Genomic DNA, 27,545 nt, shown 5'->3' with positions numbered 1-27,545 from the left:
ACTGTGTAAATGGAGAATGAAAGAAATGCCAGTGCTAGTTAGAGGCTTGTATAAAACAAATAGACAATACCATCCATAATTCGTAATCAATAATTATTTAGCATTAGTTTTTTTAAATGATCTATTCTATTAAAAAGCAAAATCAGCTGTGGTGTCATCTTTACAAACAGCTATCACACAACGTGTATTCAGAGACTACAAGACCATGCCAAAATTGAGGTAGACATGTACAAAGTTGAATTTTTTAAATTATAAATGTAAGCACTCTCAAGCTTTGCGGAAACACAGCATATAAAATAAAGCACACACGTCCAGAATTTAATTTGAGATTTGAATTTTATTCATGTTAAATTCAAAATGTCGAGAGAAGGTACATTAGAAGAAGAGAGTCTTTCCATGTTCAAGAGTTACAAAATGGTGCACACGGTGGTGCACGAAATGGTGAAAATCTTCAGCAACACTCTAAACCTCTTCATTTGGGGAAAAAAAAATCCCAAATCCTTCATTTTCTTGATGTTGATTAAGGCAACTTGAATAACAACTATAAATAAAAGCGAATACAAAATCCGCCGTGGGTTGGATTCCAGCGTACACATCAAGTTTTTTATCATCCATTACATTTGTATGGGCATAGGGTTGCCAGTACAACCTTAAAAACAACTAAAGGATGGACAATCAAGTCCACAGCTTTAATTTAAAAAAAACATTGCATTGCATAGAGAAAGGTCAAACTTGCTTACATTCCTCGCTTCAAGCAAAAAAAGCACTGTAGCTAGATTGAATCAGGATCCAGGTACATAATGCGGTTGTGCGCAAAGTGCCGCTTTACATTAGAATGTGTATTCATGCCACTGTACGGGATACTGTGGCTTGCTCAGTCTGAATAGCACCATTCAATAAGGGCCACGCAGACACATCGTGCACACAGATTTACAACCAATCACATGTCAGCAGAGGCTCTGGAAGTGGTGATGCAAAGGACCATGGGAGAGGAGAGGACAGAAGGGGAAATTGGGGGGGGGGGGGGCACCTGGGTTATGGAATTATTTTCAGCGATAACCATGAGGCGGGTCATTCAATCTCCTCAGCTCCACAAGGTACATATGGTCGCAGAACCAACAGGGAATCCCATGTGCAACACTAGATGCATTACATATGACGAGCAAAGCCTTTTAAAAAAGTGTGCAAATATGTCCCAACGATACACAAGTCCACGTGGTGCATGGAATCCTAACAGTTGTCGAGCAAGATATAATATTTCAATGGACATATCAATTGTTAGCAACGCAATTCCTTCAGGAAATTTAATTTTGCGCCCAATATTCTGCATATTCAATGGTTCTTATTTATTGTATTGTGCAATGCAAAACTGCGAACTTCATATAAATGGGGGCGATTAAACATAAGGACTATGTAGCTACACCCATAAAGATTAGGCACTTCATTTTCAGTGTGATTGCAGTAAAGCACAACAGCAATTTGGGATCGGCATGGAAAGTATGCTCATAAATCTAAATAACAGACAATAACTAATTGTTATCTAAATTATTGATCTATTGATTAGGACAAGCAGTTGATCAAGTATGTTAGTTTTCACTGAAGCCTCCAAAAAAGACAAATTGCAAACATTCAATAATTAGTCAAACAAAATTAACAGATTCTGCCAGTGAAACATAGCCTTGACCAAACCTGAAATCTGTGCATTTTCCATCCAACTTCTCTTCTGAGAATTTTAAGCAATATTTAACTTCATTGTACAGATTGCAAAGTACTTGTGACTTTATCCCACAGCATCAAAACAATTTTCATAATCTGCATGTAAATCTTGACATGCATCATAACTGACTACATCACAATAATTAAGACTCAAGTTTCTCCTCAGTACCAAGGTCTGGGGTGTACGTGTGTACTTCCAAGTGCATTCTGTTTGTTGAGTCTTAAAGATAGTTCAGTAGTACACTAATAAGCAGGTTTACTTAGTAGTTAGCACTTCTGTAAAAAATTAAAAAGAAGAAAGGAAAAAAACTGGGTCACTCAAGAGATGTCATGAAGATGTCGGGTCATACAGACCTGAAGCAGAACCCCTAACAACAGCTGTGATTTATATCCAGTAAATTAACATGGAGGGCACAGGCAAAACCAGAGACATTGGCTCCACCTAGAGGCATGCACAGGAAATGCATTCAGTGATTAGATGCTTCTACACAGGCCAATATCACACTGTAGGCCAGGGATACTGAAATCTGGCCCTCGGGTCAGTAGTGCTGCTGGTTTTCAGTCCTCCCCACTAATCAGGGGTAGACCCTAACACACCGGGAGAGTGTAATCTGTGGCCAAGCAGTGATATTACTGGACTGAGGACTATCAGGCAGAAGAGAAAGGCAGCAGCACTGCTGACCTTGAGGGCCAGATTGGAGTATTCCCGCTGCAGGCCAAAAATACCAATGAAAGGGCTAGAGAGAAAACCGACCTTCATAAAAATAAGCGGTTTCAAATGGAAGCACGGAGCAGCTAAGTAGGGTATCCACAGGCAAGCTGAGTGACTGAAGGACAGCATGAGCTCCATTCAGAGCTGCAACACGATAGCTCATGGTGTGTTACCCAGGGGCAATGCTGTTACCCACGGACATAGCAGTTACCCAGGGGCAATGGAGTTACCCACGGGCATAGCAGTTACCCAGGGGCAATGGAGTTACACAGGGGTAATGCAGTTACCCAGGGGCAATGAAGTTACACAGGGTCAATTTTGTTACCCAGGGCCAATGCAGGTACCCAGGGGCAGTGCAGTTACACAGGGGCAATGCAGGTACCCAGGGCCAATGCAGGTGCCCAGGGGCATAGCAGTTACCCAGGGGTAATGCAGTTACACAGGGGCAATGCTGGTACCCAGGGGCAATGAAGTTACACAGGGGCAATTTTGTTACCCAGGGCCAATGCAGGTGCCCAGGGGCATAGCAGTTACCCAGGGGCAATGCAGTTACACAGGGGCAATGGTGTTACCCAGGGGCAATGCAGGTACCCAGGGGCAATGCAGGTACCCAGGGGCAATGCAGGTACCCAGGGGCAATGCAGGTACCCAGGGGCAATGCAGTTACCCAGGGGCAACGCTGTCACCCAGGTAATTAATCCCTAAAGAAAAACCCTGCACCGCACCTCTTTACAAAAGTCACTGTCCAATCGTGGATGAATGAGTCTGTGAAAAACGAGTGCGAGCCTGAAGGCTGACAGGCCGGAGGCCGACACCCTCCGCAGGGCCCTTCGGTAAGCTGCAGAGCTGCAGCGGTCCGGTGCTCAGGACACAGCGGGAGCGGGGACAGTAGCACACAGTGATGCGCGTGGGTCTCGGAGCTGCCGTTTCAACATCAGTCTTAAAGGGGAGGGGTTTGCTGGGAGGCGGGACGGGGCCGCCCGTACGCTCCATCGCACAGTTCAGCCGCACCCCGCTGGGTTACGACCGCTCCTCGAAGAACCACATTTGGTGGGCGGAGCCGGAGCAGGGTCGGAGGGCCGGGGCGGGGCTGCCGTTGTCAGACTTCACCACCGCCTCTACGCACTGCTTCGTCTGCGCGTTGAAGAAGGACCCATCCTAAAGAGAGAGAGAAAGACGCCAAAGGTCACATGACATGAGATTTGAACCAGGCCTCTCACTCGTCCAAAGGTGTTCTTAGGCAAACACGTTACCAGTCAGCTAAAGGTGAAATCGCCCCTAGCGAAGAGCAGTAGTTATTTTTGAATTTGAGTGCTGCTGCTACGAGACTTTTTGCTTTACCACACCTTTACTGTGCTTCACTAGCAAATTAGCCAAGCTACACCTGCTACATAAGGAAAAGACATCTTAAATCAGAGACGGAAATCAGTGCTGAAATCAGTCACAGAAATCAGGGCTGAAATCAGTAACAGAAATCCGGGCTGAAATCAGAAACTGCCTGATCCATATTTTATTATTCTTTTTTAAAGCTGAACCTTTATTTTACCAGGCGAGCCCATTAAGATCAGAATCTCATTGACAAAGACAGCCTGGCAACAGGCAAAAGAGTTCTTGTGGAGGCATGAGGAGGGGATGGGGGTAAGGTTAAAAAAGGGGTAAAATCAAAATGAGGTCAATTAAAATAAGTACAAACAGAACAACAACAAACAATAGAGACAGATGAAAGGCAAGCATCAGCCAGACAACACCAAACGAGCAGCATGCAAGCACAAAATGCAACAGCAAAAGCACAAAAATAACGACAGGTGAACATACACAGTGCATGGCGAAATGAGCAGCAACAGGCATTTGCCATTATCAGGATATTATAAGAGATCATTTAATTATTTAATTATGCTGCTTAAAACAGCAGCATAATTAAAACAGCAGCATGTTTCTGAGACAGAGTCCATAAAGGGAGTAAAACGATCACTTTTTTCTGAAAGGCATCCCAGCCCCCAGCAGCTGAGAAACTGAAAGGACGTCATTGAAAGGATTGTTGACAAATGACACGGATAAGAAGGGGTTAAACCAAGCAGAGTCTTGTAAGTGTGAGGCGGTGGATCTTGCCCTGTGTGTGTAAGGATGGCCAGTTAACAGACGCATTAAGGGGGCAGTGCTGTGTTCTGTAAGGGGCTCTAACAGCAAATCTGATGGCCGAGTGGAAGAGCACATCAAGATGCTCAAGTGCACTTCAGCAAAGAGGTATAAGAAGCTGATAAACCAGGGGGTTACACACATGCTCACACACATATGCACATACACACACCTACACACTCACACCAATACATGCACTCATGCAGCAACGCACGCTGACAGACATCTAGCCAGCCACCCACCCGCAGACGCAAACACACACACACACACACACGCACACCCACACAGGTATATCCCGATTCACATCTATATCCCATGCTTACCTTCAGACACCCGTAACGCAGGCAATGTAACACACACCATGAAGAACAGCCACAAAGTCTCACAGAGATAACAGCCGAAGGATAAACACCCTCGCCATCTTCCCGTTGCTCCCTCTACGGCAAACCCCATCTCTTCCGTGTCGACCACCCTTAACCAACCGAACTGTGCGGTGTTCCCCATCTCGTTGTAACCGTGCGGATATATTTTTTTTAATATATATTTTTTATGGGCTTTTTCAGCTTTATTGGAAAACACAGCGTAGAGAGACAGGAAGAATGGGGAAAGAGAGAGGGAGAGACGTGCGACAGAGGTTGTGCAGTCGGACTCGAACCTCCGACGTCGCGGCTCGTAACGAGTGTGCGGACAGCGCTCTACAGGCTGCGCCACGAGACGCCCCCCCCCGACCGCGCAGATATTAAAACCCTATGAAGTCATCCCAGAGCAGCGCTTTGTCTCGGAGAGCTGAGGGTTCCCCCGAGGCCACACCCCGCGGACGCGGGGAGCGCTGCGAAGCGATGCCTTTTCAGACGGAAGGCCGCTCGCCGCCGCGCGTCGCCATTTCTGACACGCTCCGGCAGTTTGCCCCAGGGCCTTACGGTTTAGCACAGGAACTCTTAAAGGAACTCTTCAGGAACTCTTAAAGGGCACTGTGAATATCAATAACGTCTGCCATCGATTCTTTGCATTTAATTTGCGATCTGTGAAATACTGCTAATAATCGAGGATTTGCCATCACATATTTTTACATCTGAGTGGCTTTGTTGGTGCTATAGTGCAGACTGCCCAAATAACCCAGTACCAATGCTCTTGACAAAATAATACAAATACTTTGACAGCCCACCTTCAAGTCTGATCAGTTTTTCAGTTCTTTAAAGACTCTTCACACAACAGCTGTACATATTTGACAAATAACCACAAGCTTACAAATGCCCACAAAAGTTATTCACGCCTTGCACATACATGTAAATTAAATGTATAGTTTCCCCAGTATAGTATTGTATAGTAAATGTATAGTATTGTTGTCTGAAAGTCAAAGGCCTTAACATCAGATGTTGCTCTCAGGTTTAAAAAAAAATGTATTTACTCTCAGGAGCTGGCTAAGAAGAACGTTTAGTCGACTTTCATCAGCAAACCTTCAGCAGATTTCCTATTGGGGTCTAATGCCCTCGCACGGGTTGAACAGAAAACTTTACATCCATTATGTAGCAAAACACAACAAAAGGAATAGATGCAGCAATTATAACTAAGGCAGATACAAAAGCCCTCCCCCCTTACATGCGCAAGAAACGCGTTCGCCGAAATGTCTGTCGATCCTCACGAGCGCCTCGTAAAAAGCAGGGCGTTTTCCGCGGGCCGGTATCGAGCGGCTGCGCGGGCTCTGATCACTCACAGGCCGTTAACCCTTCCCGAGGGCCCTCGCCGCACGGGCGGGGCCGTTAAACGCACGAGCGGCCCGCGGGACACGCGTAGCACCGGCGCAGAAACGGCGGGAGAAAAAGGCGGGGTCAGTACCTCTCTGAGGACGAACTTCTGGTCCTCCGGCACGGCCTGCTGGGGCACCCGGCACGGGCGCAGGGTGAGGTACCCGGAGCCGGGCTCCGCCGCCGCGCAGCCCCCCGGCTGCCGCGTGTTGAAGCGCACCTCGTGGTCCGAGGAGTACTCGAAGAACTGCGGGGGGGGGGCGGGGGGAGAGAGACAGAGAGAGAGAGCGAGAGAGAGACGGGGCGTTAGCCGACAGCGACGCCCGGAGATGACCCGTCGCCAGGCCGCTACGCTCTCTACCTGGGACCGAGAGAGCGTTAGGCCTTATCCCTTTCCGTTTATCACCTTCAGCCACAAACGTGTTAATAACGCGCCATCAAAGATGCAACTGGCGCCAAGATCTTTTTCACGTGATGTCATGCTGATGTATCAGTGCGCAGGCTGTTCCCGGATGGAAAGGGCTACTCCTATCTGCAGTAAAAGGGCATTGCCACTGCTACGATGCTAGAGACATTTCTGCAGTTCACTACCATCCAAGTGAACTAGTTATGTAATTCATATTTTATTTAGAAGTCATTTTTACAGGTAGTCTCCTTTTCAAGAAAAAAGCTGGTCCAGACAGCAAAACCACATACAGTTTCAGACGGTACACAACAACAACAGCACAGAAACGGGAGCACAGCGACAATGACAATCAGTGTTTAAAACTACAGGCACACAACAATTTACAATTAATCTTGGTGACTGTGCCCAAGGTGCCCCAGAGTATTAAACTGGAACATCATTTAGAATGTATGTCACAGTTTCTGAAGTGGTTGGCCCATATGCCTGTCAGCATCTGATGTGTATGAGACGTACAAAATAAAGTCTCTAGACACTTGCAGACCTCTACTGAACTTCTTTACATTTTCTTGTTCTTTTAGATAACTGCAGAAGCGGTACTCCCATGAAAAAATGGTAGATTTTGTTACTGAGTAAAGTGCAAAGCGCACTGTGGTTGTATTGAAAATAGCCCTAAATCAGTGTAAAATCGTAAAACTCCGCAGATGGCGAAACGGCTCATTTGCTCCTCCTGCTTCAGATAATGAAGTGATCTCTTCTCCAGGAGAAATGCACGTTTTTGCATTACCTGGCAGAAATGCAAATGGTGTCTCTGGAAATTAAACATAATAGGCTGGAAAAAATGCAGAGTGTGGCATTTCTCGTTAAAGAGGGAAACACGAATAAGGTGCAGAATCACACGACCTGGCACCCCAAGCCTTTTTTAAATAAAATCCTTCAGAAAACCTCACCTCCTCCTTGAAATCCCATGAATTACAACTCATATTTTTGTTACCTGCTCCTCAAGGGAGCTCCAAAAAAAGTTTTGGTTACTGTAATTATGCTTGTACTCTTTAAAGTTAAAGATTGCACACAGTGTTTTCAGAAGAATAGCTTAATTGTCTCCACTAAGGTAGCGCATTACCTCATATTTCAGCTGAGCTGGATCTCCCAAAGCCTGTTAAATGGGCCCTGCTTTCCTACTCACCGCACATTAGCTTGCCATGCAGCTGCTGCAGTGGGTCCTGCGCTAGCCCTCATCCGCGGGAGTCGCTAATGCGCAACAAGGCAGGGAAACCCCTGTCGACTGAAACCCTGGTTACCGTGGCGACACTGTGGCCAATCACGGATGCACTGTCCTTCAGAACTCACAGCCATGGTTTCCGCAGCCACTGTCAGCATGTGATTCCACACTACCAACGTTTACCAAACCCTACAGGCCACAGTTATGCGATGCTATCCTCTGGTCCTGGATGGGCTCCTGGAGTTTTTGCTGTTATTCAGAACTTAAATAATCAATTAATGCTTCTCTGCGCAGCATTCACTGTGGCCCCCGCATAAGACCTGAGCGAAGGACCTCTTATTCGCCTTCTTTTCACTGTATCATGGCTACAGTATCATGCAGAAGCCGAAGGTCATACATGGCAACAGAAGGAGATTTAATGGTTAAATTATTTTAAATTAAAGTTACATTTACAAATATGTCAGTTTTTTTGGTTGAAAAGTAGGCCAACATGTTTACATTTATCTCTGAATAAGCTGTAAAGTTACTGTTTTGTTTAAAAGCAGACAAAAATGTTTACATTTCCTTAAAAATCTGCATGTTATTTTGTTGTAAAAAAAAAATGCTGATACTTCTGAATTCCATTATTTTGTTAAAATGTGTTATTGGCATAGCCAATGTTTTTCAATATCTTTTTTTTTACAATGTTTTACAGTAAAACATTCTGATCAGTATAAATTAGTATTTCTAAGTCACTTAAATGTTTTAATACCATTTTAAGACTATCAACTCACTTCAATAATTATCAAGATAATATAGTGAAAATGATGGTGAAGATAATCGTACTCTAAAATCTTTGTATCAGCACACGCCTGGCTGCAGGTCACCCCTATAGCGCCTGCACATACAGATTCAAAAGAAGGTGCCGAGCGCTCACCTGGTTCTGTCCCATGCCATGGCACGGGTACAGAATGATCCGGTGACCCACTACTTTGTTCTCATCTGGCGGGTTGTAGTCGAAGCAGTAGTTTTCCATCCCTCTGTTCTTTAGCTGAGGGGAATGCAACATATATTTTTATGAACAGTGATAATAAGAGTACTGGTACAGATGGTCGTAGATGGCACAACTTCCTCAGTCACAGTTAATTTGGGGTCTTCCTGCGGGTGGGGGGGGGGGACTCACCATCCCAAACATCCCAGGCCGGTCCTCGGGGACCTGAATGTCGGGATAGACGTTCTCCAGGAACCACTTGAAGTCCTTGCAGCCCAACTTCTCTCTGAGTTTCCGCCGGTCCTTCACGTCTCCGTAGGCCTCCTAATAAGACACGCCCACACCCTGTTAACACCTGAGGACACGGCCACACCCTGTTAACACCTGAGGACACGGCCACACCCTGTTACACACTAGGACACACCCACACCCTTTACACACATAGGACACGCCCACACCCTTTACACACATAAGGACACACCCACACCCTTTACACACATAAGGACACGCCCACACCCTTTACACACATAAGGACACGCCCACACCCTTTACACACATAAGGACACCCCACACCCTTTACACCTCACGATGGACCGGATTCACAGTTCCTCTTTCAACACACACACACACACACACACACACACAGCACAGCAAATTTCAAAGGCCTGGATTCGTATTCTTTTATCTTATCTCATTGAGTGTCAGCACTTACCAAAGGCATTCACACTTACCATAATCACACACTGCACTGATACCAGCACTACACTACCACACATTTACACCACTTATAATTATAACAGGTTGTCGGGCCTGTTCCTCAGAGTCCCTATATTTTTAATCTGTAAAGGCTAGAACTGAAGCTAGAGCTCCAAATAGTTACTGAGAAATAAATGATCTTCCAAAATGGCCACCTTTTACTGAGGCATCATTTCCAGAAGTCTGTATCTCCGGGAAAAATATGGATAGAAATGTAATTAATTTTGTAAGATTACTGGGGTAACCAAAATATTTATACATGGGTACTACTGGGAGGCCCAGCTAATGGTTTGGAAGCTACTAAAGTAATCCAAGATCTAAAAAATAAAAATTGCATAGAAGTAGAGTAGAAATAGGAGAATGACTATGGCAAATGTTATTAAATTTAGTAGTCAAACTGTAAAGTTTGGCATGTTAAAAAAATAAAAATCCAGGAGTAATTACTTTCATGAGGCAACAAAACTGGAATGTGGGCTCAGCACCTTGACAAAAGATTTAGGAGTAGGTAATGAGGTTTTGATCAAAGACTAGTTTTGGTTTTGTAGACGGACATAATTGAAAATGAAGTAAAGGACCATACAGATTTATAAGATGTCATGTGAAACGCAGTATGAGTAGAGGCAGAAACTCTCCAGGAAAATGGTAAGCATTGTTGGGCTGAATGGCCTGTATTCGTCATTAGGTTATGTTTTGTTATATTATGTTACCTTTAAAACAAGTCAACTATATGCAAAATAATGGTTATAATGTATACCGGTGAAAATCACATGTGAGAGTATGTTTTCAGGCTCATTCTTCCACCTTTTCAAAGGAAATATGTACACAGCTAATTTGTGGAAATGGATATCATCCTTACGTAACTCCTGCAAGTTAAAATGACACATTTTCATACTGTTATAACGTCTGCTTGAATGCAATACAGTCTTTGGCCACCAGAGTTTGCTATTCTGGTACAGGGTTGCAACCACAGAACTTGCAACAGAGAAACCACACTGTTGCAAACGACCGCCCTGTTTAAAAAACAAAACAAAAACAAAACAACGCTTTTTTATAACTGTTTGTGGATATGCAAGACCATATTTCTTATGGTTTATAGTTGTGACAAGGCCGCCCACCCCCTTGCCTGTGTCCAAAAATGGTATTGCATCAAGATATGGTCTTATAATCAGGATTAAGAATAAACAGATTTTAACCATGAAGGAATTTCATGAGGATTATGACCTGGTGCACATATCAAAATGATATCCCTATGCTTTATTTGTGAATGTGTCATGAATGTACAGTTATGCCCAGATATGACTTTTCCGTCTTAGACGTTTCTGTTGATCTCATTTTCATTCATTTACATTCATATTTGGAGAAAAAACTACTCATTTTGTGTTCTTTTCATTCTGCATAGTTCTATAAATTAACTCATTTTTATTGCCTCATATCCTACATACAATCAGATGAGTGATAACCCACCAAACCGGTTGCCATTTAGGAATGTCTTTTGACCCCTCTGTCTGTTAAATTATGCTGACACCTTGTCTAAAATTTGGTTTCATTCATTTTAATACACAGAGACTGCTTGAAGGAAGTATGAGGAAAATTGGAAACACAGGTCTAACTCCTAGTTGAGTTCTGATGGACTGACCCAGCTCTGTGTATTAATGTTGACAGAAATGACGCTGGAACATCTAATCAATGATACAAGGCTGCGTGCTCAGCTCAGCCTGGAGGCCGGGTGCCATCGCAGCCACAGGGAACTGGGCCAGGTTTTCATCCCCCTTAAAGGGGGAGTTTCTCCTGGCCTCAGAACTCCACGTGGACCACCTGGGATGGACACAGGTCCAGAACTGGGCTTGGTGAATGAAGAAGTATTTGGTGAACTGGAAGTGATTAAGTGAAAAATTGTGTTTTGGAAGGGCATATGTAGAGGGCCACATAAATATGGTGTATATGTAGAGGGCCACATAAATATGGTGAAATATAAATATAAATTTATATATGCAACTCGCTGCTGGCTGGTCTGCCAGCATCCGCCATCAGACCCCTGCAGCTCATCCAGAATGCTGCAGCGCGTCTGGTCTACAACCTCCCCAGACATTCCCATGTCACCCCCCTGCTCACTGACCTCCACTGGCTGCCTGTTATGGCTCGCATCAAATTTAAGACCTTGGTGCTTGCATACCAGGCAGTTAAGGGGTCAGCACCAGGATACATCCAGAGGATCATCAGACCCTACACACCAGCCAGACCTCTCCGTTCTGCCACCTCTGGACGCTTGGCACCTCCCCCCCTTCGTGTCTGTACTTCCCGCTCCCGTCTGCTGTCTGTCCTGGCCCCTCGCTGGTGGAATGACCTCCCCGTGGCGGTCAGAACAGCAGAGAATCTGACTACCTTCAAATGCAGACTAAAGACTCATCTCTTCAGGCTGCACCTCTCCCCACCCCTCCCTAGCCTATAGTTTAGCTCAATGTACCTAGTTAGGCTAATACGATCACGTTAGTTTTTATTTGGCAGGATTGTTTTTGTCTGATTCTGATTAGGCAAATGTGATTTCAGTGCTAGTTTGTACTTCTTTTGCACCTCTGCACCTTGAACTAATGCACTTGTTGTACGTCGCTCTGGATAAGAGCGTCTGCTAAATGCATGTAATGTAATGTAATAAATATATGTAAATATAAATATGGTGCATCGGACTGGCTACTTCAGAGCCATCGCGAACTGCCCCATGCTGCTCTCCCAGCATACACTGAAGAATGAAGGTCATTGTTTGTCATTTTTTAATCTCTCAAAGAGTTTGATTTCCAGTTTCACCACCATTTCAATTGCAATAAAGCACCCCACACGCTCTTTTAATGTGCTATTAGACAAGCAAGAGACGAATAATCCCAAAAGGGAGTATTCTACCAAAGGGTACAATGTGTATCCCCACTGCTAGACTGCAATCAGCTGGCATATCCTCTCCAGCCAGCGAACAAACAGCGCCATCTACTGGCCAGATGCACAAAATAATGCAGATGCATTATCACAGCAATACATGCAGCGATTTAAAGAGGATCGCTCTGCACACACCGGGCATTTTTAGCCCTCCGTGTGTTTTCGTAAGAAGCGGGGCTCATCGTGGGGCGATTTGCATGGGGGCTCACGCGCGGGGGAGAGCTCGCTTCGGTCCGCGGCCGCCGAGCGCGACGCCGGATTCGGAGCTCATTACCCGTGAGTTACGGCCCTGCCGAGCCGCGCTTCCGCGGAGAAACATCTGCGGAGCGCGGCGGCCCGACCGCAGCTTCGCGGCGCTGAGGGATGATGGATGGCGCCGGTGCGAGCCAGCCCGTCTTTAATTGGCCGTTCATCAACTCGTCCCGTTTGCGGGGAACCACCTGCCCCACCCCCCCCCCTCCCCCCCCCCGCCGGAGGAGGTGATCCATCACGGGCGGATGGCGGCCCGGTCCGCGCCGGCCCCGCTCCCCCCTGGGCATTTCGGGGCTCAATGACAGTTGTGAATTCATAAAAACAAGGCAGGGCAGGGAACATTCTAGACCACAATTTCCTTGTGCACGTAAAGAATTCCTCCTCAACTGCGCAACTAACCCCACAATTAACAGCCAACAAACAGCATCCCATTCTGAAACTGTTCATTTAAATCTAATTATCCCACTCTTAGGTTTAAATATATTACCAAAGATAAAGAAACATACAGTATATGCAGTAGTATACTGAGAGCAGAGCATCAGTAATTAGTACTTATGCTACTGCATGCACCTGCTGCAGAACACACTGTAACATTAAAGAAAGCAGATGTCATTACATGTCACCTACAATATACAAAAAATAGCATACACTATACTAACCCCTTCCTTAAACACAAGGCTGAAAATAACATACCCAAACTAAATTGGTTATTACTCTTGAACCCTTTTGACTACTGGCATAATTCTGGTCTCTTCTGAAAGGCAACCCTGGGCAGTTTGTTTTCCAAGTAACCGAAGCTCAAACACAGTGGAAGTGGATACAGATGCTTGTGGCTGTGTCTGGTGGGTTTAGAAACCCAATGGAGCCACAGCCACAACACTGGACAAGTCCTGGTTCGAATTTGATGACGATACACCAAAAATGAGCATTCTGCATTTTTTTCCCCCCAGCTTTGTCTAGGCGGGTTTCCAAAAAGGCCATTTGCAGACTCCAAAAGGACACTTGGTAACCAAACGATATTATGGATGTTCAGAGGCGTAAAATACTATATAGTGTATACTACACGCTAGTTGAAGACGTTTGTGGAAATTAGCTCGCCTTCCCCCTGCCTGTCACCCTACCCCTCAGTCTTAATCCCCCGCCGCCCTCCACCTCCCCCTTCCTCCCCCACACCTCCTCTTGCCACCTCTGGCAGCAGCAGGTCTGGAAAATAACTATATTAGCTAACTAGTTTATTAATCCATTGATTGAGGTCCACTGATAGAAGTTTTCGTCAAACACCCCACCCCCATAAACATGTCAAATGTCCCACAATTGCAACATTTATTATTTAAAATCTGGCCTACTCATTATTTATAAGCATACTGAATAATAATACATTTATTCTGAGAACATATTTTTGATGCTCACCAACATAAAATCACAACAAGATCACAACCTGTGCTGTGGTGTCAAAGCTGTTTTCACCGTCCTCCTCAGAAATATTCACTCAGACGAGCGATTTCTTCCAAGGACTCTTCGAGTCTTCTGTTTAAATTTAGCATTGCAAAATCATTTTGTGGTAAGACAACAACCTTTTTAGGCATAAAGCCTCAAGAACTTTTTTTTGCCAGTGCATAACATTTTCAGTTTGTGTACTCAAAAACATATGGTTTGTTTATGCAGGAGAAACAATACGTGTCCGTTCATGCAAGCCTAGCAGGCTATACACATTAGAAACGTAATTTAATCAGCTAAAACACTGGCTGTGTACTGGGCAGAGCTCAAGTCATTGCTGGTGCACACTGGCTCCCATCAGCTATACTGAGGGACTGCTTGGCCAGCACTTGTCATAGAAGCCAGTAGGCGGACTCATTTTGTTTCAGAGTCTATCCAAACTGGAGAAAGCATTCATACGTACGCAATACTTTGGCATATTTATAACAGCAAAATGGACAACGATGAAAATTTCTCAGGATAATGTAAATAATTGACCTTTTTTTCGCTTCTTCTCCAAGTTATCACGTTTTTATTACCGTGGATTTTGCTCGCTAGATCCTTGCCGTGATAAAAACACACAGAGTGGTTCATGTTATCAGTGGATTTCCAAACTGCATAGAAGGTGAGGACCCCCAAGTTTTTTTTGCCACCCCACGTTACAAAATAAGAAAGGGGTTAAAAGTGGTAATAACATGTATTCAAAAATACAGTGTCCCCCAAAAGTATGGGAACGGTAGAGTGAAAATTGTTGTGGATTGTGGATTGTTTTCTGTAAAATGGTAAAACATATACTGCATGTAAATTCCGTTAAATAAAACTTAAAATAAGACTAGCTGTCTGTACTTTCAAATATAGATTTTTTGCTCTAAAATTCAAATGCCTTAAGTATCTAGCAAAAATAAATTTCACTCTACCGTTATACCATACTTTTTGGAAGGGCACTGTATCCGTTTAATAGTTACCATTTTGAATGAAAAAACGCAAATAACATTTATTATATGGTTGTACGCTAACAGCACCTTTTCCTACAGCGCACTCCAGCGAGAGGAGCCCATCGCACTGAGTTCATCGCTCGGTGCGGACACCCGGGGGCCGGGAGGGCCGTGTTTCACTCCAGATGAAGTGCGCCGCGAGCGGCTCTGAATAAAAGATGCGGTGCAGCGGAGCTCTGCTTACAGGCCGGGGCAGGTTCAGCCCGCACGAGAGCGCGAGCGCCGGGCGGCGCCGCGGCGCGAGGCTACGCTAACCCAGCCGCCGAAACAGAATAGGCCCGGTGCAGGGCTGGCGTGGCTCGCCTGAAACGGCGATCTTCAGCAAAGCGCAGCGCTAGCGCACCGACCTAGCGGCGCGCTCTCGGAGCGCTGCGACAGGCCGCGGACGCAGGTCGCGGCCACTGGTGTCATGCCACGCGCGCTTCCTGCCTCGCCCGTGTCACATGGCCGGGGGAGCGGCAGAGAGCCTTCGCCCGCGAGGAGCCTGCGTTCGGGCGCCACGGCGACGGAGCGACTCAGGCTCTCAAGGCAGTTCCGTACAGGTCACGCGCAGGCTTTTTCGGATTTTAGCACGATGTCATCGTGCTTCAGACCACCTTCACTACAAGAGGGCATTAAACCCACGTTCTACATATGGTCCGTTCTGACTACGGAGAGACACTCCACTCATATCAATAAAACACTAAGAAATGTTTGTTTACTTCTGTTTTTATAGCATTGTCTTTTGGTCATGTGCAGCACATTGGGCTACAGCCACTGTATGAAATGTGCTATATAAATATTAAATGCGCTATCTAAATATTGATTGATTGATTGAGTGATTGAAATGTAGCCTTCCTTCACACTGAGAAAGTGTGGTTTCATCTGTCACATTTCTTTCCTTTTTTCCCTGACTCAAACAAACACATCGGTTCGAGCTTGTGGCCTTCAGATTCCAAACCAGAATCCAACACTTGCTCTAGCCTAAACTGAGAGACTTGGTCAGTGTTCTTTATTCATTTAGAACCTTATTAAAAGAAGAGCACGTAACATGACCACATGGTGTGAGCTGACTCACGCTCGGCCAACAGACTCTTGTGATTAAGATCTGCGCACTTGAGGGCCATCTCAAAGTGCTCTTCAGTTTCCCCACACCCCCGTCAACACTGATCTCGCTTCAGTTCAGGAACTAAGCAACTTTTGGGGATGAGAATGGAGGGAAGTGACATATTAAACAGCTGATCAAAAAAAAACAACTAAATTACCAAGCGATGAAGTCCTTATATACGGATACTACATTAACCAATTTATAAGCACTGGGGTTTTCAGTCAATTCACTTATATTTGGTGTTTCATCCACCAGTTTTTATTATTTAAAAAATTATTGCATAATAAATTAAGGTTTTATACAGATACATCTGCCTAAACCTTGACCCGACCGCAAAAATAAGTATTTTACCATACAGAAATAAAATACGGACTGACTGAACCATGAGGTCCGAGTTTCCATTACACTATCAACGAATGAAATCTATCTGTTTAAAAATAAAGAGTGGAAAAAGCAGGTTCATGAAGAACAGGTTTGATTCACTAGATAAACGGTGCATACCTAATGACGTACAGAAAAGAACAGAACAGTATGTGAAAGGCTTTTGGGTGTCTGCTCACTCACATGCACACATGCACACCCAGGCAAACACAAACAGGGACATACAGTGCGACATAGCTCAGGAGGTAAGACCGATTGTCTGGCAGTCGGAGGGTTGCCGGTTCAAACCCCGCCCTGGGCATGTCGAAGTGTCCTTGAGCAAGACACCTAACCCCTAACCCCTAACTGCTCTGGCGAATGAGAGGCATCAATTGTAAAGCGCTTTGGATAAAAGCGCTATATAAATGCAGTCCATTTACCATTACCATTTACAGTGGTCACAGGCAGGGGTGCCCCCAGGGATTTTGGGCCCCATGAAAAGATCTGTTATTGGGCCCCACCACCCCAGAAAATCCTACGATCTAATATTTTTTGGGTCAGTCAAGGCCCTTGGAATCGTTCTAAACCCACCCCCACCACCACCCCACCCGTCATGGTGTCCCTTGTCACAGATGGGTAGTAATGAAGAGCAGTTAAGTTAAGTAGGATGAATGTGCGTAAATGTTTAAAGTTGTGTAATTAAGACTGTGCTTATTAGAATGTCAAGATTTTCAATAGCTGATCATAAAACTCAACCAAGCAGAACCACCAAACAATCTGTATTGGTATAGGAATCAGCCAACAGTTTCCCTGAATAATCTGGAACTGGCATCGGTCAGAGATTTTCATATGGGTGCATCTCTAGAGCAGACGTGTCTGGGGTGTGAGGGGTGTGCGGGGTGTTGGGCGGGGGCCTACCAGGCGGGCGTGGGGGTTGCGATGGTAGTACAGCTCCTTGTAGCCGTCCATCCAGACCTCGGCGGCACGCACGCTGTTGGCCAGGGCCTTGCTGCGGGAGTAGGGGGCCTTTTTCGGGAAGACGTGCCCCACGTGGGAGCAGGGGTGGATCTCCAGGCTGCCCCCGCACTGCCAGATCTGGGTAACACGCCGCAAAGACACGGTCATAATCACACACTTAAAATTCAGTCAGGACATCAAAGGCCACCTACTTAAGACATCAAAGGCCACCTAGGCCTGTTCTCAAAGTGTTATCGCTATCTTCTTTGCTTTTATTGTGTTCTCCCTATTTGGAATGGCAAGTCACACGCGGGGGCCTGCATTAATTGCATGCGCAGGGCCGTCGTTAATTTGAGAGAGTGCAGATTAGCACGCGCATGCACTGCAGCGCACCAGCTGCGCGTTACGATAATGCCTCCTGCGCAGATGGCACTGCCAAGGTCAGGATTCAAGTCAATGGGGCACATGGGGGACCGGCGCTCCAGCTGAACAAAGCAGCTGAACCCGTGAACGCCCATAAATGGCCTTTCCATAGACGTATGCGCTATAATTTACGCATCGCGTATATCTGACATGAGTCTGATCCATTCATTTCAGTTCCACGGGTTTCAGGAAAATCTCCTGAAACCATTTGGCCAGTAAAAATCCTGTAAAAATACATTTATACCTAAACGGGGCCCCTTGGATAAATTAAACTATACAACTAAAAAATGATAAATTTTAAATAATCCCAGCTAAAGTGGATGGCTGCAATAAGTGCAGGCTAAGCCAATGGCTGACTAGAGACTATAAAGGCTTAGTAGCTCCATGCTCGGGATAAATAGGAATATACCATCAAACTGCTAATTCTGTATGAAAACTTTCTCAGTGAAATGCTCTGTGAAAACAGCATCGGCGATGGCTCTGATGTCACATTCTCTGTTGGCAAATCGCAAATTGTAGTTCACTGCGAAAACGTCTGAATATTTCACGCGGACTTGGCGACCTCCGATAAAATATTTCCACTGGGGTTTCCCCTCGCCGCGTAACACGTCAGGGAACGGGACAATAATGACGTCAGCGGCGACCGGCGAGCGGCTCTGCCGGAGAGTGACTCACCCTGAAAGAGAACTCCAGGTTCTCTCCGCCCCACACCTCCATCCCCGTGTCGTAGGTGCCCAGGTACTGGAAGTAGGTCTTGCTGACCGCGAACAGACCTCCGGCCATGGTGGGAGACCTGGCCAACGGGAGAAGGGGGAGATGAAATGTATCTGGAAGACACGCGCAGCACGTACTTCCACACTTAAAATCACCTCGCCCTGTTCTCTACAATGTCTGTTCGAACACAACAACATTACCACAACTACATTACATTTAAGTGTTTAGCAGATGCTCTTATTCAGGGCTGTCCAACCCAGCTCCTGAACCATCCTGCAGGTTTTCATTCCAACTCACAAAGCATGTGAGTTGGAATGATCTCATTGAGCTGATAATTAGCAGAATCAGGTGTGCCAAATTAGGGTTGGAATGAAAACCTAAAGAATGGCAGATTTCTAGGAACAGGGTTGGGCAGCACTTCTCGTATCCATAGTGACTTCAACGGCTTTCATTTTCAAATAGCATTCATGAAAACGGAAAAACAAACCCTTCACTTCTTTCACTTCACAGGTTTTTGGTATGCGTCTTCACGGCGGCAGTCACATGACTGAAAGTGAAAGCTCTTGTGGTGTTTGGACACCATGTGAAATTGACTTTTACTTTTGCTAATGACAAAGTTGTATTTGTAAATTGTACAGCTGAATATGACCAACCAGAGGAGTCGTGGTCAGAGGTTACCTATCTAATTCATGCAATGGTATAGAGTTTTGCAATCGTCAAAGGTATTATATTGTTTTTCATCCAATTAACATTAAAAATTGCACACTGCCACATTGTGAGAAAGAATTTGTAACGTAACCTTAAGGGGAATTTTTTGTCTTGAATGAAACTTGCACCATTTCATTAAACAATATGATAATCATAGATATGGTTTACCACTCAGTCCTACCTAGAAGTATATTACCTAGATGCTTAAATATTTTGTGTAGTAGCTCAACATGCACATTTAGCTATTTTTTTTGTTTACCATCAAGTTTTTGAATGTTTTCAATATTTCACACAGTTCAGTGTTAACAAAATTAGATAAATGTATTACTGCATTTTGATTGATCCTTATTTTTCTACAGTTACGGTATATTTAAGTTTACTCTTGTGCAATCTGCATTGAAAATCCAAATATCATAAAATAGGGCCTGTCATGCTGTTAATAATATGAAAAACATCAGGATAAGATATTCTGGCCATATCGCACAGGCCAAGTTACATCACCACACCACTACACTCAGATCACCCAATCAGTACTATCCCTAATTTCTATGTTTTAAGGATGGTGTAGAGACTTGCACTTGTGGTTGCACACAAAGTATTGTCTCTTTCTTGGTTCTGAACTCCTGTAAATGACAAGGACCTTACAAAAGGCTGCATATGGGATTTAAGATCATATTAGAGGGGCTGAGGAGAGTACTTGAGTTATTTCGTAAATCCTTCCATCTCCTGCCTCTCATTGGTCTGCACCTGCCCCGCCCACCTGATGACATCGGTGGGAGACTTCCGCCTCTTCTGCTCGTACTCCGGAACGCTGTGCCAGGTGAAGACCAGCCTCCAGTCGAACCCCCCGATCTGGGGCTCCCCAGGGTTCCCCAGGTACTGGAAGGTGTTCCAGTCGATGACGTCGATGACGGGACACACCACCGCCGTCTCCTCTTCCTTAATTCTGGGGACAAAACTGACCATCAGGTCTCCACGGAGAATTGCAGTCTGTGCACGTTACAGTACATTACATTACATTACAGGCATTTGGCAGACGCTCTTATCCAGAGCGACGTACAACAAAGTGTATACAGTAGACTGCAGTCTGTACACGTTACAGTAGACTGCAGTCTGTGCATATTACTGCAGACTGCAATCTGTGCATGTTACAGTAGACTGCAGTCTGTACACGTTACAGTAGACTGCAGTCTGTGCACGTTACAGTAGACTGCAGTCTGTGCACGTTACTGTAGACTGAAGTCTGTGCACGTTACAGTAGACTGCAGTTTGTACACGTTACAGTAGACTGCAGTCTGTGCATATTACTGTAGACTGCAATCTGTGCATGTTACAATGGACAACAGTTTCTGCATGTTACAACTGACAGAAGTTTGTGCACATTACAACAGACTGCAGTTTGTGCACGTTACAACAGAGTGGAGTTTGTGCACATTACAACAGACTGCAGTTTGTGCACGTTACAACAGAGTGGAGTTTGTGCACATTACAGTCTGATGTGAATGGTGTGTGTGCCCTGTGATACATTGGCGGCCTGTCCAGGGCTTATTGGGCTCTCGCCCAATGCACGTTGGGATGGGCTCCAGCACCCCCCGCGACCATGACCAGGAATAAGCGGGTATAGATAATGGACGGACGGAAGGCTGGCTAACACATTGACAAAATAACAGAATGCGTTTCAACTGCCCATCTTAAATATACAGACTGTATAAAATATGATGAGTGCCTTTTTATGGCAAAAGCTGATTTTACATGATAATCTTATACAAGTCCCCATGTTCTTTGTTGTTATATATTCATTAACAGGAAGCTTTTACAGTACAGGCATTTAGCAGATACTGATATTCAAAGTGACTTACACAGCTTTTGCATTTTAACTTTGCATCCATTTACACAGCCGTAAACACAGTAAAACAAATTCACTTACAGAGCCCTATACCTCCACCACATTCAGACCATCTTCCACAATATTGCATGTATCTACATGAGAAAAGGTGGATTCCAGGTTTGTGTTATATTTTGGCCTCTGATTTACAGTCTTCTCAATCTTCTCTTGTGATCCACAGGACCTGCTTAGTATCATATATACACACTATTAAATATCTCACTAACTTTATAATGGTTTTGATTGTCCTAAAACAGCTGTGCAAAAACTAGATCTACAGTCCAGAGACGGAACCTACGGTACGTGAGGCTTCAGGACCAAGAGCGAGCCTATCAATCACAGAAGCAGTCATGAGACTTGGCACTCCACAGCAAACCGCTGCGATTGGTGCAAAGCAGCAGCGTCACCGCATCACACGCGACGGCGCCGTTCGAGGGCTGGCGGCTCGTCACCCGCCCGTCGCTGCCCGTCGCAGAGGCCCGGCGTTAGCCCCGAGGGTCGCGACCTCCTGAAAGAGCGAGCAAGCGGGCGCTCATATCCCGCGGCACCCGACGAGGTCACGGAGGAGGAGGAGGAGGACGGAAGCGGCGCTCACCTGTGCAGCAGCGGCTCCAGCCAGCCCTCGTGGCACTCGCAGTGGCAGTCCAGGAAGGTGAGCACGTCGCCGGTGGCGATGGACGCCCCGAGGAGCCGCGCGCGCACCAGGCCCTCCCGCTTGCGCGCACGGATCAGGCGCACCTTCCGCAGGCCCGAGACGTAGTCCTCCAGCCGCTGCTTCAGGTGATCTGCGGGGGGATCCACGGTCGGGTTTTACTTTACGACGAGTTTCATTCATTTACCCCCTGCCCACAACAGTGACGTCATCAACTGTGCCACACAATTTTCAGCTGTGCCCGTATAGCACAAAGTACACCTTAGTTTTAATCTTTTATTTCATTTTCTGATTTACCACAGTCCAAAATGTATTTTAGTAACGTCATTTATTTATGTATGGCAATTCTTACTAGAAATTCCTTAATAGAATTATTCATTTCTAATTTGTAACAAGAGTCGTGTAATTTAGGAATTCCTAAATGCTGCTTATTTCTTAATGTAATTTATGTAAATTTGTTTAATTGTAAGTTTACATTTAAAATTGCAGTATAAATGGAAGTTTATTTAATTACTTGGATGCCAGCCACTTCACCTGAAGTCCCCTCTGGGAAAAATAAGGTTTTCATATTCTATTATATCCTACTCTACTCTACTCAAATAAACTCTAGTCTATTCTATTATTTAGTTGCTAGGAGGGCTGTAGCTGAAGTGCATGCGCTCCTTCAACAAATTTTCCCACAAGCCATTGCTCACATTACCAGGTCACACAGTGCTGCAGGAGAGATAAACCTGAGCACTAAAGAGGATATTTCTCCTCTGATGACATCTGTTAATTTTTTAAACCACGTTTTGCCAACAACAACCGGCCATGGTGTGGCCATCAAACTGGACATCAGTGAGAATGCAATAATGTCAAATCTCAGATGGAGAATTTGACTTTTACTCAATCTTAAGTATGTCTCTAGTCATACAAACTGAAAGTATTGTAAGACCTATTGAATAAAAATAAAATAAAAATGAAAATAATAAGGAAAATAATAAACAAGGAAAAAAGTAGTTTATATTGTGCATGTTTACCACAGGGTGGCGTTAAAGAGTCTTATAGCAGCTAATCTTTTTTGAATCTTTGCCAGCATACTATTCATTTTAATAATGCCCTTAAGCATTCCTTTCTGATGATTATTATTATAATAACAATTAATATTATTATTATTATTATTATTATTATATAATAATAATAATAAACAGAGGCTATTGGTCCATGGTACAGATGCATTTTCCAATCTTGGAGTAGTTCCAGAGATTATCGGATTTGCCTCAGTTGACCTGACACCTAAATTAGCCTACATATCCAAGGTCCACCTGAGAAAGCACTGCTAAAGATGCACACTAAATAGTACTCAAGAGACTGACAATACAGAGAGGTCACATTCTCACACACAGACCAGCCCCACACCGATTTCAGCTAAACGCTGGTCTACAGGTCCATATGTACAGAGTTCTGAGGCTTCACAGCAAACACTCTTATGTGGCTGTCCCTGGCCACATAAGAACTCCTAGTGGAAACTGCAAGACTGCACATGACACCGTGGGGTGATCAAACACAACGATCACAATCATTGCATCAATGAGGGAGACAGAAGAGTGCAGGCTCTCGGTCAGCAAACAGCGATACATCCTGTAAGATTCACTATTATCATCCCTTTTTTATACGCATTTATTACAGTAATTTGCGGAAACTGCGCAGCCTTCGGTGCAGGGTTGTCCCCGGTTACCTCTGTCGCTGTAGTCGTCGACGAGGATGACCTCCCGGAGCAGGACGTCGGGCGAGGTCTCCAGGACGCTGTGAACGGTCCGCAGCAGTGTGGACCACGCCTCGTTGTAGAAGGCGATCACCACCGAAGTAGACGGGAGGCTCGCGTAGCTGTACTTCAGGTCTCGGCAGCTGCGGGGAGAAGACATTTTGTGAACCGTCAGCATCCACAGTGTAAGGCACGGCTGTCACTGTTCATAGCCGAAACTCACAGGCACCCTCCTCTCCCTCAAATTGGTCCTTCTCCACAGTGCTGCTGAAGTAATAGGCCTATCAGTTTATCTGATTTTAAAAAAGTTTATGTGTAACGTGAGAGTTAAAGAATATGAAACCTCAAAAATGACGGGAAGCCAGTTTCATTAAACTGACCAAATACAAGTCAAAGAGAAGCCCTTTAAAATGAGATAAACGGTAAGTTCAATCAGACTTTTTTTTTTTGTCATTGAGATTCGCATAGAATAGAACTCAAACAGTATTGTAACGAGTTTCACACTGCACACAGTGGTGCCAGATTGGGCAGATTCCCGCCCAACCGAGCTATTTTTCATCTTATTGTGCTGGGGAAAATGGCCTTGGGCGGCATGTTAAAGTTTGGGCTATTTTTATGTTGGCCGTCTTTCAGATAATCATTCACATTCGCACTGGCACTGGTGCAGTTTGCGGCTCCTCTGGTGTCACCGCACCTGAAACCAGCCAATCAGCAGCAGTGCTTGTTTGCATCAAGTTGGTGGCTCTCTCTATGTTGGATTAATGAAAGGCGCCACCCCATTGGTGGTTACGCCGAAATCCTCATACCGGCCTTGCAAGCAGCAATATCCTCTACGCCCTGAGGCCGTACAAGGCATAGCCCCTGCGTTCCAATCATTGTTAGATAAGGGCATTATTGTACCCTGTCCTGATTCATCTTGTAATCCTCCAATCATACCAGTCAAGAAACCGGACGGAACGTGGCGTTTCGTCCAAGACTTGCGCGCTGTTAATGATGCTGTGCATCACCGTTCACCTGTTGTGCCCAACCCTGTTACTATTTTCTCTTTACTTATGAATGGAAACTGCTTGTATGCTCACCGGATGCAGATTCCTGTTTAACTGATTCAGTTGCGCTCCTTCAGTATTTAGCCACCCAAGGCCATAAATGCAGTTTAAAGAAGCTGCAGCTGGTACAACAAACTGTGCAGTATTTAGGCCACACTATTTCTCCTGAAGGCCGCTCATTGGGTGCTGACCGAGTGGCAGCTATTGTAACAATTCCTAAGCCAATCACTAAGAAACAAGTTATGTCTTTCCTAGGAATGACGGGCTACTGCAGACAGTGGATACCTGATTATGCGCATATAGCTCAACCCCTGCAGCAAGACAGCTCATGGCCATGGTTTAACATCACATTACAAAGTGCAACGGACAGAAGAAGCCCTTAAAAGTTTTGAACAACTTAAAACGCCTACCTGGCATGTCCCAGCCTTTCCCAGAGATGACAACAAGCCTTAAGAGCTGTTAAGTAAGAATGGATATTCAGTTGCATTCTCTTTTAAAAAGGAACACCTTTTTGGGTGTTCCTCAATTGGGTTAAGTGGTAATCCATGCCAAGTTACAACAAAGAAAAAGAAGTCTATTCAAACTATTAACACCTGATATGCAACTACCGCAAACATCAATACCAGTGTATCTACCATATAACTTGAGATGCCCTTTAGCACTAAACAGGAGCTTAGAAACAGCTCTCTGCCGGTGACAGCCACATTCATGTATGGCATAGTAACTGCATATGGCAGTAGTGTAACCTAATAGAAAATTAAGGCTACCTTCTGTCACTCAGAAAAGCTTTCGATGGAAGCTTTCGATAACATATAGTTGATGTCACTGAATATCAAGCACGTTTTTTTTCAGTCCAAATCAACAGTTGCCTACATATCTACATATGTAGGCTATAGGTGTATATAGGTCTATATTAAGCTGTGCCAAGTCTATACTACCCAGACTGAAAGTTGTAGCCTACTGTAAATCGCGGCGATAACTGCAACAGTTGTATGATGCGAGTCATGTAGTTAGTGGAGGATGATTCGCATTAAAAATTAGTTAAAGGATCCTGTAGGCTAGTGTTTGCGCAAACATTTAAAATTACGTCAGGTAAACCGAATTACAGCAGCGTAGCCTCTAGTTTCCTTGTGACGCCGAGTAGCCAACACTTTTTTTTTTGTTTGTTTTTTGACAGCTTGCACACAGTATTTTTGAACAGTAGAAAGACGGGTCAATGCTGCATGAGATTTTATTATTGCAAAGGTCTATAAACTGCTCTTGTGCAAAGCCTTCTTAAAGTTAACAGTGAATTAAGTCTCACTTCGCAGCTAAGACCAAACCAACGTGAAGGCAGAACTGCATATAATGGTTAGGCTACATCACACTGGAGTTCGTGTTTAACTTACAGTGGATTCCATCTTTCAGATAACCTGCGGTGAAGGGATATCTTATCGCTCACATAGGTATTAATTTGATGCTTCGCTATGCTTTCCTCTTCTTTTCTTTTCTCGTCCCCGTTCAAGTTGAGTTTTACAGCTCTTCCCATCTCACCCAGAGCACTCATATCCAACGGTGGTTTTTCATAAACCGGTCTTTTTAACAGTTCATTGTCCTCTGGATATCCAACAGTTGGCACTCTTCGTCTACTCGCCACTCCGACTTCTTTTGCATTGTTTCTGTGAAAGATTAAGTAGCCGACAAGAAAAGCGGCAAGAATACAAAGTATCAACTTTGACCGGTTCCGTCGCCCAAATAGTGCCATAGTGTCCCACTTTTCCCTTCTTCACTTCATAGACTTGTCGTAAAGGCCAGCTCCGAATATTCCACTTTCATAGAAATTACAGCAACAGTGTGAATGAACACAAGCTTGTTCATTTCCAAACTGGAAGCGTATTTGACTAAAACAGAACGATTGAAAACTAGTGGGCTACTTCACTAAGTCAGATAAAACTAACAGTGCAAGTAACCGCAGGAAAACTCGAATATCGTTTCAGCAAACAGGGCGCGACAGCTTTTCCTCGTTCCTGCTGAATTTAAATATTTGCAAGTCGACACTGCATTATGCTACCGCGAAACGGGAAGGTACCACAAAAAATAGGTGTGGAGAGAGACAGAGAGGGATTTGTCCGATTAAATTAGCTAGCTGGCTAGCTATTTTAGCACCGATTGAGAAAATCCAGGTCAAATCACAGCGACTTCTCTTCTAGGTTACACAGCAACTTCTCAAGATAATCCACTTTGTGCTCTATGAACTCCCCTCCTTACAGTCGCCATGGCAGAGAAGCAAATACAGTCTTAAACATGCTGTGAATTAAATGATGAGTGTAATTCAACACCTTCTTCCTTTGGACAGAGTCTGCAAGTTTCGTGCGTCCAGGAAGTCTGTATTGTAGAGGGGAGGAGGTTTGAGCTAACGACATATCTTTCATTTTGCAGCAGATAAAACTTCCTCCAAGTTCAGCGGTGTTCTCTTGTTTCCTTCTCGAAGAAGAGGACAACGAGAAACAGTGTCTCAGCATGGGGAGGTGTGGCAACGGACAGTACTTCCATGCATTTCCACTCCTGCAATGCACACTTGCACCGCAGATTAGTTATTTCATTATGACTTTTTCAGTTAAGTACCGTTACACAAACTACCATTTAGCTTCGCGATATTGACTGCTTCCGGGTACGCAACAG

At 44.8% G+C, this 27,545-nt stretch overlaps 1 protein-coding gene across 1 annotated transcript; it reads right to left on the bottom strand.

The window, feature by feature from the left end:
- Positions 1-317: 317 nt before the first annotated feature.
- galnt12 (UDP-N-acetyl-alpha-D-galactosamine:polypeptide N-acetylgalactosaminyltransferase 12) lies at positions 318-27,545 on the bottom strand. Its single transcript, XM_064348311.1, has 10 exons — positions 26,273-27,545; positions 23,812-23,981; positions 22,038-22,227; positions 20,318-20,503; positions 18,811-18,928; positions 17,674-17,850; positions 9,097-9,228; positions 8,851-8,964; positions 6,401-6,556; positions 318-3,586 (listed from the first exon to the last, which is right to left on the bottom strand). Exons 1-10 carry the CDS (start codon positions 26,626-26,628, stop codon positions 3,449-3,451), a joined length of 1,737 nt encoding a protein of 578 aa, XP_064204381.1. The 5' UTR covers positions 26,629-27,545; the 3' UTR covers positions 318-3,448.

The sequence above is a fragment of the Anguilla rostrata genome, chromosome 8, assembly GCF_018555375.3.
Source record: "Anguilla rostrata isolate EN2019 chromosome 8, ASM1855537v3, whole genome shotgun sequence".
Taxonomy (NCBI): domain Eukaryota; kingdom Metazoa; phylum Chordata; class Actinopteri; order Anguilliformes; family Anguillidae; genus Anguilla; species Anguilla rostrata.
Note: the sequence above shows the minus strand (reverse complement) of the source record. Positions and strands in the feature narration are given on the sequence as shown.